Below are 14,228 nucleotides of genomic sequence, written 5' to 3'. Positions count from 1 at the left end.
CAGAGATGAATTTTTGTCAAAAGAATTGCTCGAAAGACATTCAGTGTTCTTAGGATTGTGTTGTTGTATACTTCTGCGATAATCATATTCTTGTAGCCCCAATGTCCTCCATGCCAGTCATTCTGACAGACCTCCAGACTTGTCAGCTAATGTGAAGAATTATGGTCCATTATAATTGTGAATGATGTGACAAATAAGTTTGGTCAGAGCTTACTGATTGCCAAAATAATTGCAAGACTTCTTTCTTAGCTGCTGAGTAATTTTTATTTGACTTGGAAAGTGCTATGAAACTACGTGCAGTCACTTTCTGCGTCTTCCTAGATGTGCACCAGAACTGCACTTATTCCATAACAGCAGTAGTCTGTGCAACTCTGATTCAGCATTGTCATTATGCAGTACCAGATATAGAAAAGATTTCAACAACACATTAACAACAGAGAAAGAGCATTATTGTTCCTCATTCCATGAAATTATGAGGTCTCCTTGCAGCAGCCCTTGTAGAATTACCTTCCAGATGCTGAAATACATTATGAAGTACCTGCAGGACAAGTATATTCTGAGAAAACTTCTTGTACCATAAATCTGCTGAGGAATTGGAAAATCTCCCCTGGGTCTTATATTTTACTAGATTAGGGCAAATTCAGTCAATATGAACTAGGTACTCAAAGATTTTTTTTATGATGAAGAAGTGTTTCACAAATTCAGGTAAAGACTTGAAATTGAGTAGTTAAGTAGGTTAGATTCTCTTCAAAAAGTGACTTACTTGCAAAAAAACATATGTTATTCATTTCTAGAACTGAAGCAAATTTCTTACCATATATATAAAGGGAGCTGGAAAGCTATAAAACCAAATGACATTACTTTAAACTTGTACCCAAAGGAAGTGATGAAGTTGTCAGTGGACCTGCATCTGGGAGGAGTATGTTTCAGGTCTTAGATTTCCTGTAGTTTCCCTAAATCGCATAAGGTAAATGCTGGATTACTCCTTTTGGAAAGACATAGCATAGAATAACATGCAAATAATTGTATCTATTAGGATGCTCATACTACATTTTGAAGACACTATTTTGACAGTCATTGAGGGAACAGAGAGCAACCTGCTAAAGATAGTGGCTTATCTTGGAATGAAATATGTCTGTTGTATGGGCTCGATAATACTGGGATCATTCCAATGACTGACAGAGAAGACTGAGAACAACAGCATTGTTCACAGAAATTCAACAAATGATTGTCCACACAACAGATGGAGACACCGTGGAGCTGAGTCGACTCGAAGGCTTGCACCATAGACGTTGGAATTTCTGTGACAACCTAGGCTGTTACTTCCTATACTTGCACCATAGAGTTTGAAGTGCAGAGTACTCCTTAAATGAGTCAGGAGGGCACATCAAATTGGATGCTGCTATTCAAATATTTGACTGTGTGTAAGTTGCACATTAGGGTTTTTTAGTGATTGAACAGCCCACAGTTGTACCACTGGTTCATAGTGTCCAATGACACAATATTTTGACAATCAGACATGTTCTCATTTTCAGGTTTGCTGATGAAGTGAGCTCCTGAGGGCACGTGGCAGACTCATGCCTCATCCCCCTGCAAGCCGCTCACTCTGTGGTCCATGCCCAGCTGTGCTTTCGTGGTCACAGAGATGTTAGCATCAGTGTTTGTGATAGTGTTGTGGTAGATGCTCTGTCTGCCCTGGTTGCCAGATCTTTTTGTTTGCTGAATTAAACTCAGTACTGGGTCCCAAGCCTTACTAAGATTATAGCCACACTCCCAGTTGATGAGATGATCTCTGGTGTGAATTTCTGTGGCCTCTCTAACCAGTATTTGGAACTCTGTGCCAAGACCCTGGTATGTTCGTACTCCATCATGTGATTCTCAGACAAACAGTGATCTGCAACCGATGACTTGTCACAATACATCATTCAAATGTGCCTCTGGTGTTCTCACCAGCATTATCTTCAGTAATGTGCATTGTCTGTCCAATATATGTCTTTCCACATTGAAATGGAATGTGCTATACGCTGGCCTTCTGCAAACTGAGATCATCTTTGATGCTTTCCAATAATGCTGCTGTTCTATTGAGTGGCAGAAGGCAGTTTTTGCTGAGTGCTCCTTCATTATGCCAGTGTATGGCTTCTTAATTATGCCAGTGTATGGCGTAAAGACAGTGGATGCCTCTTCCCCTGTGACTTCTTCCATCTCCACAGGTTGTGCTGTTATGGTTGGGCAGAGAGCATGTCTGATCCACCATTCTGGGCACCTGTTTTGTCAGAATACAGTTCTGAGGTATTCCAGCTGCTGGGGAGATTTTCTGTGCCCGAGATGGTGTGCAGCCCGTGTACTGGGTTTTTTAGTACTCCATTCCTCTGTGTAGGGTGGTGGTAGCTGTCTGCATGCAAATACAGGTCAGTGTGTGTTTTCTTCCAATACACACCATGGCCCAGGGTGCCATCATCTCTTCTCTTGACTATGGTGTCCAGGAAAAGTAATCTCCCTTCTGCTTCAGTCTCCACAGTGAATTTGATATTGGGATTATGGAGCTCAAATGTGTAAGGAAGTCAAGGAGTTTTCCCCTTCCATGGGGGCTGATAACGAATGTGTCATCCATATAAAGAAAAAAAAACGTGAGCTTCCATTTGGATAATGCTAGGGCTTCCTCCTCATAGTACTCCATATACAATCAGTTACCACAGGTGAGAGTATTCTCCATTAAACAGAAATTACATGGAGATAAAATCATGCCTGAAAATGTCAATGGTCTTCTTGTAAAATTTCTGTCCAATAAGCCCTAGTGACTCTTGTAGAGCCACCCTGGTGAATAGTGAAATGATGTCAAAACTCGCCAGGACATCTTAGTCTTTCACTCTGAAGTTGTCAACACATTTTACAAAACCCACAGAATTGCAGATGTGATGATACCTTTTACCCACATAACAGCTTAGTATTTACATCAGGTATTTTGCCAGCAAATATGTAAGTGCCCTAATGTTGACAATAGGGTCCAATGACACCCCATCTTTGAGGAGTCTAGGGAGTCCATAAAGTCTTGGCAGCACAGATGCTTGAGGTAACAGTTTCCTAGTGACTCCCTCTGTTAAAACTGCATCCTTAAGAAATGCCCTAGTCATGTTCTCCATCCTCTACATGTCAAGAGTCAGAATCAAGACTAGACGTTAATTAATTGGGTGATTATTCCGACCACCACACTCGACTGCAAATGCAGCCAAAACCTTTGGAAGAATACCACAGCTCACTAGGACATATTTTTCTAAATCATACTGCCAACATTGGAGGAGACTTTAATCATCCAACAACCAACTGAGAAAATTGTAATATTGTCTGCGCAAGTGGTGGACTTAAGACAGTAGTACTGGCTGTATCAGAAAATTACAAGGAGTGTTTTTTAAGCAAGTACCATGAAATTAAAATAAGATGTGCTAAGATATCTCAGTAATTTTATTTTTACTTGAAAGCCTCTGCCTTAATCTACTTTTCTACATAATTTCCGTCAATATTGAGGCACTTGTCATAACGTTGTACCAGTTTTTGAATACCCTCCTCATAGATGTCTGCCGCCTGACTTGTCAACCACTGCATCACCACTGTTTTGACTTCGTCATGAAGACGCTTACCGCCCAGGTGTTTCTTCAAGTACAGAAACAGATGGTAGTCACTGGGCACAAGATCGGGGTTGTACGGAAGATGATCTAGAGTTTCCTATTGAAAAGATGTGATGAGATCTTTGGTCTGATCCGCCACATGCGGACGGCATTGTCTTGCAGCAAAACGATGCCCTTTCTCCACTTGCTACATGTTTTGTTCTGGATTGAAGAGGTACAGATTGTGCAATGTCTTACAGTTAGCTGCTGCATTGATTGTCTCATTATGAGGCAGAAATTCCACAAGCAATACTCCTTTTCTGTCGCAAAAAACTGTGCACATGATTTTCCGGGCAGAAATTGTTTGCTTAAACTTCACTTTTCTGGGTGAATCTGAATGACACCATTCCATGGACTGTTGCTTTGATTCTGGTGTGACGTAGGCCACCCATGTTTCATCTTGAAGAAACACCTGGACAATCAGCGTCTTCAAGACGATGATGAAGTCAAATCAGTGGTGACGAGGAACAAGTAAGGTGGCAGACTTTTGTGAGGATGGTATTCAAAAACTGGTACAACATTATGACAAGTGCCTCAATATTGACAGAAATTATGTAGAAAAGTAGATTAAGGTACAGGTTTTCATGTAAAAATAAAATTATAAAGATATCTTAGCACGTCTTTTTTTAATCACAAAACAGTACTTACTTAAAAAACATGCCTCGTACCTCACACAGTTTGTTCAGAAGGCCACTCATCATGGGAATTGGTTAGATCTAATGACAGCAACAAATCTCACCTTTTTAGGATGTCCACATTTAACCTGATGTCAGTGTAGCAATAATGATTACCAGAGTACAAAGGGCAACTAAAATAAGTCATAAAATCAACATATTCAATAAATATGATAAAAATACAGTAGTATCATATCTCATGGACGACCTGGAAACATTTGTCTCTGGACAGAAGCATGTAGATGCTTGTCATAATTGTCAAACGATGTATAGAGCTACAGATAGATGCTAAATGAAACAGTGGTGACTGCCAAAGGGGTGTTACATGATACGTTCTCCAACTACTACTGCGTAATCATATTGAAAGACCCATCAGAAATCCAAGGAAATTCTGGTCATATGCAAAGGCTGTTTGTAGCACCAAAGTCAGTGTTCAGACGTCTGGGATGACACAAGGACTGAAACTGCAATAGCAAAGCAAAAGGGAGAGCCTAGAATACTGTCCCAATTCAACCTCAGATCACTGTTAAGACAAGCAGTATTGGTGTTAGTGCCTGTAGCATTGAAAAACAGCTAAAATTTCTGAAACTGAACATACCCCAGGGGTTGATGGAATCCCTTTCAGATGTTATATAGAATTTGTGTTTGAATTAGGAGATTACTAACAGAACTCTTGTGTCAGCCATCCTACAATTTTGTTCAAATATGTAAGACCCATACCACATAGGAGTAACAGAGGATATAGAACACATATATAAAAGGGCAATATCAATTGTGACAGGTCTGTTTGACTCACAGCAGAGCATCACAGATATTTAAAAAAATCAGTACTGGCAGATGCTGGAGGATAGACTCCAAGTATTACATGAAAGCATACCTACAAATTCTCAAGAACAACAATTAAAAGGGGAATCCAAAGATATATTACAGCACTCTACAAATTGTTCCCATAGAGATTGTGAAGACAATATTAGACTAATTACAGCATGCACTGTGGCATTCAAGCAGTCATTCTCCCTGTGCTTCAAACATAAATGGAATGGCAAGGAATCCCAAAATCTACTACTATGGAAAGTATCATCTGCTGTGGTCTTCACAGTGGTTTTGCAGATAGTGGATGTAGGCATCTGCTGCACTATGTCTTTGCAACATATATATTTACTTCCACAGTTTGTGAGTTCCTATGAAATTCATGAAAGAAACCTCTTGTAGTAACTGTGGGGTCCAGGCACATTAATGTGAACACCACAGATGTTTGACATCAATGTGCAATAGCCACTCACAGATGGCAGTCGGGATCATTAGCAGTGGAGGGAATATAAAGTGTGTCGAGGAGAGGTGGAAAACAATGCAGTCCTTGCCATAAAGCAGAAACGGAGAGATTTATCTGACGTCCAAAAGGGTATGACCATTGGCTTTGAGGCCAAGGGTGAAAGTATTTTAGAAATGGCTAAGTTTGTAAACTGTTCACATGCTGACATGGTTAAAGTATACTGTCCATTGCAAAACAGCGCTATCCAAAACTGGCACCAAGGCAACTGTGCTGCACCACGGGACATAGATGACAGGGGTGAGCGATGACTGCAGAGATTTTTAGGGGCAAATAGACGTGCAGATGTTGAGCAACTGACCACTCAGATGAAACAAGGGGCTGCCGAAACAGTGTGTCCTCAATGACTGCTTAGCAAACTTGGCTGCATGTGGGTCTCAGCAGCAGGCAGCTGGTTCATTCACTCATATTGACTGCTATTCACTGGCAATGAAGGATGGACTTTGCACGCCAGTTCTACGAGGGTCAGTCAAAAAGTAATGCCTCCTATTTTTTTTTTCTACGTTTAATTGTCAGGAAATTTAAATGCAATTACATAGGTTGAAAACCACAACATTGAGGATCATTTTGTCATTTTTCAATGTAATCTCCGCCCATCTCTACAGTTTTGGTCCATCTTTGAACAAGGGCATGTATCCCAGCACGGTAAAAATCACAGCTCTGCTTCCTAAGCCATTGACGCACGGATGTTTTGACGGCCTCCTCATCTTCAAAATGAATCCCACGATGAGCTTCTTTTAGTGGCCCGAACAGATGGAAGTCTGATGGTGCCAGGTCAGGGCTGTATGGGGGATGAGGCAAAACTTCCCATCCAATTTTGACAATCTCGTCAGAGGTGTGACGACTGGTGTGTGGTCTTGCATTGTCATGCAAAAGAAGAACATCTGCCATTGATTTTGTTGGGCGAACTCGCTGAAGACGTGCTTTAAGTTTGTTGAGGGTTGTGACGTATTGAACAGAATTTATTGTGCATCCCTGCTCCAAAAAATCAACCAGAATCACACCCTCTGTATCCCAGAAAACTGTTGCCATAACTTTCCCTGCCGATCGCACAGTTTTGAATTTTTTCTTCCTCGGCGAGCTTGTGTGACGCCACTCCATTGACTGCCTCTTTGATTCGGCTTCAAAAAAATGCACCCATGTTTCGTCCCCGGTCACAATTTTTTTCAGAAACTCATCTCCCTCCAAACGGAAGCGCTGCAAGTGTTGGGAGGCTATTGTTTTCCTTGCCTCTTTATTCTGATCGGTTAACATTCTTGGAACCCACCGTGCACAAACTTTTGAGTACCCCAATTGTTTAATAATCGTGATCACACTGCCTTTACTAAGAGAAATAATGCGACACACTTCATCTGCAGTCACCCGACGGTCACCACGAATGATGTCATCAACTTGCTGAATGTTGTGTGGAGTCACTGCACTCACCGGCCTGCCGCTCCGCTTTTCGTCAGTCAACGGTGTTTGCCCTTCAGCTTCCTTACAACGACGAACCCATCGTCTAACAGTGCTGACATCCACTGTCACAACACCATACACCTTCTTCAGTTTTTCATGAATGCGTATGGGCGTTTCACCTTCTGCATTCAAGAATTCAATCACACAACGCTGTCTCAAACGAACATCGATGTCGGCCATCTTACAAACTTCTGCTGTGCTGCCACCTGTTGACACAGAAAGTTACTACTGCAGTGGATTGCAGAAGAAGGTTTGAGGAATGGCGCCAAATTCAAATTTTTCACTTAACTTAATTTCTTTAAGTAGAAAAAAAATGGGAGGCATTACTTTTTGACCGACCCTCGTATGACTGGACATTCACTGAGTGGCAGCAGGTGGCCTTTTCAGATGAATTGCATTTTATGCTTCATCAGACGGATGGGTGTTGACACATACGTTGTGAGATACCTGAAAGTGAATATCCTGAATGTGTTGTGGTCTGGTGAATGATTTCATGACATTCCCTATATGATCACATCATTCTGGAAGGGGCACACTGAATCAACACAAGTATGCATCTATCATTGGGGATGATATACGCCTCTGTATGCAGTTTGTTTTCCCTCATCATGGTGGCATCTAACAACAGGACACTGCAACATGTCAGACAGCTCGCAGTGTACAGGCATCGTTCAAAGAGCACCAGGGTGAGTTTAGTGTCTTCTGTTGCTCATCAAACTCCCCAGATTTAAACCCAGTCAAGAATCTTTGGGACCACATCAGTTGGGCTGTTGGTACCATGGATCCTCAACTGAGAAACCTAGTGCAGCTGGCCATGGCCCTAGAATCAGCATGGCTCCACATCCCTGTTGGTACCTCCCAGAATTTAATTGACTCTCTTCCTGCACATCTTGTAGTTGTCCATTCTGCAAAAGGCAGTTATTTCAGCTTTTGACAGTTGTCACATTAATGTGACTGGACAGTGTATAATGCTTTGTTTCATTGTTGTCTTTTTCACATTATAAATATAGGAAAATACCTAATAATCATTTCCACATATGTTGCAGTTATTCTAGTCATCATACTACATATGTTTTGTCACTGTGTGTGGCTGTGAGAGGTCAGTGATCTAGTTCGGCCGCCATTTGTGTAGACTTTCTGCTGTCTTCCTATCGCAGTCCGTTGCCCGGGGTGCACCATCTTGGAGGTTGTCTACACAAATCGGTGGACAAATATTAGAGGGACTAAACACACACAGAAAACACAAGTGGCAGGAACTCACGTCCCAGCTGAATTTTACACATTCCAGCAGAAAAGCCTGGTCATTATTGAGAAAACTTGGTAACCCCTCTTCAGCACGCCACCAGGAACCTAAAATAAAACCATTGGAAATGGCATTGCACATAAAGGCGCATGCTGAGAAAACCCCTCTTTATCCAACAACTGAAGCAGAAACTAAAGAAGAACTACAAAAACTTGATAAAACTCTGAATGACAATACATTGCTTTCGTCACCATTTAGCGAAGAGGAAATCAAGGGTGCAATAAAGACCTTAAAAATACGCAAAAGGCGGGATTGGACAGTATATTCCCAGAATTTATAAAACACCTTGGACCTAATGGCAAAGCGTGGCTAAGAAACTTTTACACCAATGTTTTAAACACTGGAATAGTCCCACCACAATTTAAAATAGCCCATACGCTAGCAATCCTTAAACCTGGAAAGCCACCAGAAGATCCAACTAGCTACCACCCCATCGCCCTCTTGAGTGTATGCTTTAAGTTGTTGGAATGCCTAATACTTAATAGAATTCAGGACATCATAGATGGAGTAACCCCTCCATATCAGGCAGGTTTCAGAAACAAGTTCAGCTGTTGAAAACAAGTTTTAGCTCTAACATCACATATAGAAAGCGGATTCCAGAACAGGATGAAGTCAACTGTCGCTTTTGTTGATCTGTCGTCGGCATACGACACTGTGTGGCTCCAGGGTCTTATGCTTAAGTTCAAGAGACACATATCTAGTTTAAAACTGGCAACCTTAATGAACAACATGCTGAGGAACAGGTCTTTCAAAGTGAGCATTGGCCACATCGCCAGCAGATCGTATAAAATAAAAAATGGCCTTCCTCAAGGATCTGTGTTGGCTCCAACCCTTTTTAATTTGTATATTAGCAACTTGCCAAATACAGTCAGCAGGAAATCTTGCTGCACCGATGATTTGGCACTAGTTGTACAAACTAAAACACTTGGGGAAGGAGCGAACGTACTCACAGAAGATCTGGAGTCCTTGAATTCCTGTCATAAAAAATGGTGACTCTGCCCTAATCCAACCAAGACTGAGGTGTGTGCATTCCACTTGAACAATAAAATGGCCCACCAGGAACTGAATGTGAATGTCTGTGAACAAAGAGTCAGACACAACTCCAACCCCAAATACCTTGGCATAACACTAGACCGCTCCCTGACTTACAAAAAACATCTAGAAAACGTAAGCTAAAGAGTTGCAACAACATCCTGAGAAAATTGGCTGGCTCGACTTGGGGAGCTCAAGCATCCACCTTACGTACTGCCGCAATAGCCCTGGTATATCCTGGTATGCCGAATATTGCTCTGCTGTCTGGCATTCGAGCACTCATACTAAGAAAATCGACATCCAATTGAATGAGTATATGAGGATAGTAACAGGTACTATTAAATCCACCCCATTCCCTTGGCTGCATACTCTAAGCAATATCCCACCTTCACAATTGAGAAGGCAAGAAGCAGCAGCAAGAGAGTGGTCAAAAACTCATGACTCAGATTACCCACAGAATCTACCAATCCATGATGATTTGAACAAAATACCATCAACCCGCTTGAAGTCACAGAAGCTTATATGGGTTAATACACAAGAACATCAACCTGACATCAAGGAGCAATGGTGGCACTTCTGGAATGACTCTGGAATTAATAAACAAGGTATCCAATATCCTACTCTGGAATTACCAGGCTTTGACCTAAAGAGATGTACCTGGACTAAATTAAACCATATCAGAACGGGCCATGCAAGATGCATTGCATATAAGTACAAGTGAGGTCTATGCAACTCACCAGCCTGTGACTGTGGAGCACCAGAACAGAATGTCTGCCATATTATTGAGGAATGCCCCTTAAGAAGATACGCCGGACCTGTCTCTGAGGTTATATATGTGAAACCCTCTGCTTTGGATTGGCTGTGCAATCTAGACATTGAGCTTTAAATATATGGATGAATTTCTAGTCAGGCTTGCCAAGCTTTCAACGTGTAGTTATTTTGTCCTGAGTGTTTGTACTTTCTCCTTTTGTGCTATCGTTTGTTTTTTATACATGTACTATTTACACATTGTTTTGTTTTATACATTTTGTTTACATATTGTTGTACTTATATAAAATATTGTCACTGTATTGCCATATGCAAAATAAAAAATAATAAAATAAATAAATAAGTACATATGTACCTTGTTCACATTGTTAGAAACAAATGTGGGATATAACATGTTCTTCAGGTGAGCTGCTGGCAGTCTACACCCCGGAGAAACCAGTGACGTCCTGTGAGGTGACAAGTGGGGGCTGTACTGTAGTGCTGGCGCTACGTGGCTGCTCCCACATCCTTACACTACAGCTGCACGGGCCTGGTATCCAGTCACCAACAGATGACGTGGTGACTTGTTATGGTGATCCAGGACTGGAAGGAAAGGTTTTTAATGTGGAGGATGAAGAGAGGTGATGCTCTGTGAACACAGTGAAAGGCAAAGACAGTGGTCTTATAGGCAGCTGCATTGCCGAAAAACAGTGTGGACAGTGAACTGTTAAGACAGAGATCTGCAGTCATGTTGATAATACGCTAATCATGGTGAGACAGTTACAGTGCACAGCATGGAGTGCATGACACAGAGTTGTTATCCTTATTCTGAATCGTGAAGTGTTTTTTTTTTTTTTTCTGATGTTGTCACTTGTCTTGTGAAGCAGATATTATTTGGGATTACATTCTTGTGAGACCACCTGGACTGTTTTAACTCATTGCTTGATGCAACTGAACCTTTTGTGTGTGTGTGTGTGTGTGTGTGTGTGTGTGTGTGTGTGTGTGTGTATGTGTGGGCATGCGCGCATGCATGTATGCACACATACAGAGAGAATTTTATACATCTTCATTAACAATGGAGTCATATTATCTGACGGGCACAAACATTTCAGGAATATGATATATGTAAATGTTCAGCTCTTGGTGACAAATATTTCCATAATTTGATATCTGTAACATAACTAGCTCTTTCTGTAATAGAAATGCATTTAAACTTCATTTTCCTCTTTTGACATTCTTTGCTGAAATTTCTTCATCACAGGATTGAAAATTTCCTCTTGACCTTCTTAATTGGATCTAGTTCATCACAGAACTCAACTCCATTTCTCATTAGCTTCTTCTTACATTTTTGGAAAAGCCCAGCAGAGTGAATCTTACAGAGTTAACTAAGATTGGTAAATCAGTTTGTTGTTGAATCAGATGCTGACCAAGAAATAGCGAAAATTCCTGGAGGCTGACAGAGGTTATTGTGGTGATATCATGATACTAGCACACATAATTTATTTCTACCTATACTTTTCTATTATTTTTTCATATTTTTTGGCTGCTTACTCTGAATTTATCTAAATTTTTGAACATTTGGAATAATTTAAGGAATGCTACTGAGAATACTGGTTATATTTGAGCTCACAGGAACAATGCTGTCAACTGAATGGTTAATATGAACAAAGCAGAAATCCATAAATAGCAATTTTATTGAATGTTGTAATATAAGTACTATATTTTATTTTTGAAAATTTATGAAAAATACTGATATTGGTTCCACAGATACCAAATGGAAAATCATTTATGACATGTTACAAAGGAGGAATTTAACATACTGGTTTTAAAGATTATTTAATTCATTCAGTGTTTCAAATTACAAATGACATTGGAAAAGAAATGAGTATGATCTTATTAGTATTATTGTTATTAATAATAAGTTAACACATTACAGTTATGTTTGTGTGTTGGTTCTTATAAAAGCAACTCAAGTGCCTCATTTTATTTATTGTTCTTGGAAACTTTCTGTTACACGTAAACAGCATGAATGAATGTTATCTACAAGGGTCATTCAATAAGTAATGCATCACCTTTGTCTGTGACCTCATGTCACCTTAATGTGAGAACGTGTATATGGCCATGCTATCACTTTACTTTTCTATGCCTTAGCCAAGTGTTTGCTGCATCAGTAACTTTCCCATCATTGCTGTAATGCTTCCTGTGGAATCCATCCTTCAAAGGGCCAAAGAGGTGGAGTTCAGAAGGTGTGAGGTCTGGGTTGTAGGGTGGATGAGGAAGAAGAGTCCATCATACTTTTCTGATCTCCTCTTGGCTACACAGACTTGTATGTGGCCTTGCATAATCATGGATAAGGAGCAATGTCTTTGCATTTTTGGGGCAATGAACTTGCTCTAATCATTTGTTCAGTGTCCTGAGAGTCTCCCTGTAGATTTTAGAGTTGACCATTTGACCAACAAACAACAGAATGGCCCCTTCAGCCCTTTCTTTATCAGTTGAGGGTACTGTTTTGAACTACTTCATCAAAAGATATGGTGTGGATTGCCATTTTGTTTCAGGTTATAAATCGTGAACCGATATTTTGTCAGCTGTGACAATGTTCAACAAGAGATCTTCATCATCAGTCTCATAATGAGCTGTGCATGTTCCTCCTTTCTCTTTATGCTTTTTGGTTAGTCTTTGAGGAAGCAAGTGAGCACAAATCTTTGAATACACTAACATGTGGACAAGTGTGTCAGTACTACAAACAGAGATGTCAAGCTGAGAACTGGGATGCTTGTTTGATATTCATTGATCACCTCAAATTATAGTGTCTGCACATTCTAACATTATAGCTGTCCTATAGATGAGAAACCAGACAAATTTATTCTCCTTCTTGTGTTGATGACAAATGCTTTGTCCAGCAACTTACCGTGGTTTTAGAAAGAGGCCAGTATCTGAAAAAAATTCTTTAAATGCTTGTGAACTTTTCTGATGGTCTGGTTACCACTGAAGAAATTCAGTGACTTCTCTTTGTTTGCAATGCATCTCAATTGTGGACACCATTTTAACCAGGATTGGTCAATAAACAATATGTACTGCATTACTTATTGAATGCCCCTTACACCAATTTAAATTTTTATGACTGGGAGCAGCAACATTTCTTGGATGTCATATCAAGGTAACACTGCAAGTTAATTTGTGGAATTTAAAGATTAAAAACAGTCTCGATTGCAACCTTTTATTTTTGCTCTGAGCTGGCAGAGTTGGTGGTCATGTGTGTGTGTGGGGCACACTTTCTTGTGTGTATGAATGGTGTGTGTTTCTTTGTTTTGCAGATGAAGGCTGTGGCTGAAAGCTTTGTGTAAGTGTCTTTTAAAAATAAAAAGTTGCAATCAAGACTGTTTTTAATCTTTAAATTTTAATTTTAGAGATTGCTGATAATGTTTTCAAAAATTTTAATTTGTGTAAATGCATAAACTGTAAAGACTGCAGTGATATAGCCAGATTTACAAATGAAGGTGGATGAGCAATAACCAAGAATTGATAGTTTACTTTGTGAGGACTCTATTTAGAAGGATGTTGGCAATGAAAATTTTAAAATTGTCTTCCAATTGTTTAGTGAATTATTTTTCATAAAAGTGCTGGAATTGTTCCAAATGATCATGATTTCTGGTGGTGGTAAATAGCAAAAACTATATACACAAGTAAAAGATATCATTCATAGACTACATGCGTCCTTGAAGAGTGAAGCGGAGAACAGTAGTCTGACTGTTTATTTTGCTGCCTCTCAGGAAAGCACTGTCTTCAGAAACCACTACTGCCATAATTTCAACAACTGCTTGTCTTCACCAACCTTCTTTCGTGGCTCTGACTATGATCAGTTGCAGTGTTTCTCCATATTACTGTTCATTTTGCATGACTGTACATACCATCCAAAGTTCAACACAAATTCATAAGGAGAAAGGTTAACACAGATGTATTTGTTTATTTTTATTTTACTTTTGAACTTCTGAATTTATAGAAAAGAGTAAGAACAAAATGAG

General features: G+C 40.1%; 1 protein-coding gene across 1 annotated transcript in view; it reads left to right on the top strand.

Moving 5' to 3' along the window:
• Positions 1-13,708, top strand: part of LOC126092028 (NACHT domain- and WD repeat-containing protein 1) — a 621,846-nt gene extending 608,138 nt beyond the window's left edge. The window contains exon 26 of the mRNA XM_049907424.1: positions 10,628-13,708. Coding sequence (XP_049763381.1) covers positions 10,628-10,848 — 221 coding nt within the window. The 3' untranslated portion in view covers positions 10,849-13,708. The remainder of the gene's footprint in view (positions 1-10,627) is intronic.
• Positions 13,709-14,228: the final 520 nt, after the last annotated feature.

This window comes from Schistocerca cancellata, chromosome 7, assembly GCF_023864275.1.
Source record: "Schistocerca cancellata isolate TAMUIC-IGC-003103 chromosome 7, iqSchCanc2.1, whole genome shotgun sequence".
Lineage (NCBI taxonomy): Eukaryota > Metazoa > Arthropoda > Insecta > Orthoptera > Acrididae > Schistocerca > Schistocerca cancellata.
Note: the sequence above shows the minus strand (reverse complement) of the source record. Positions and strands in the feature narration are given on the sequence as shown.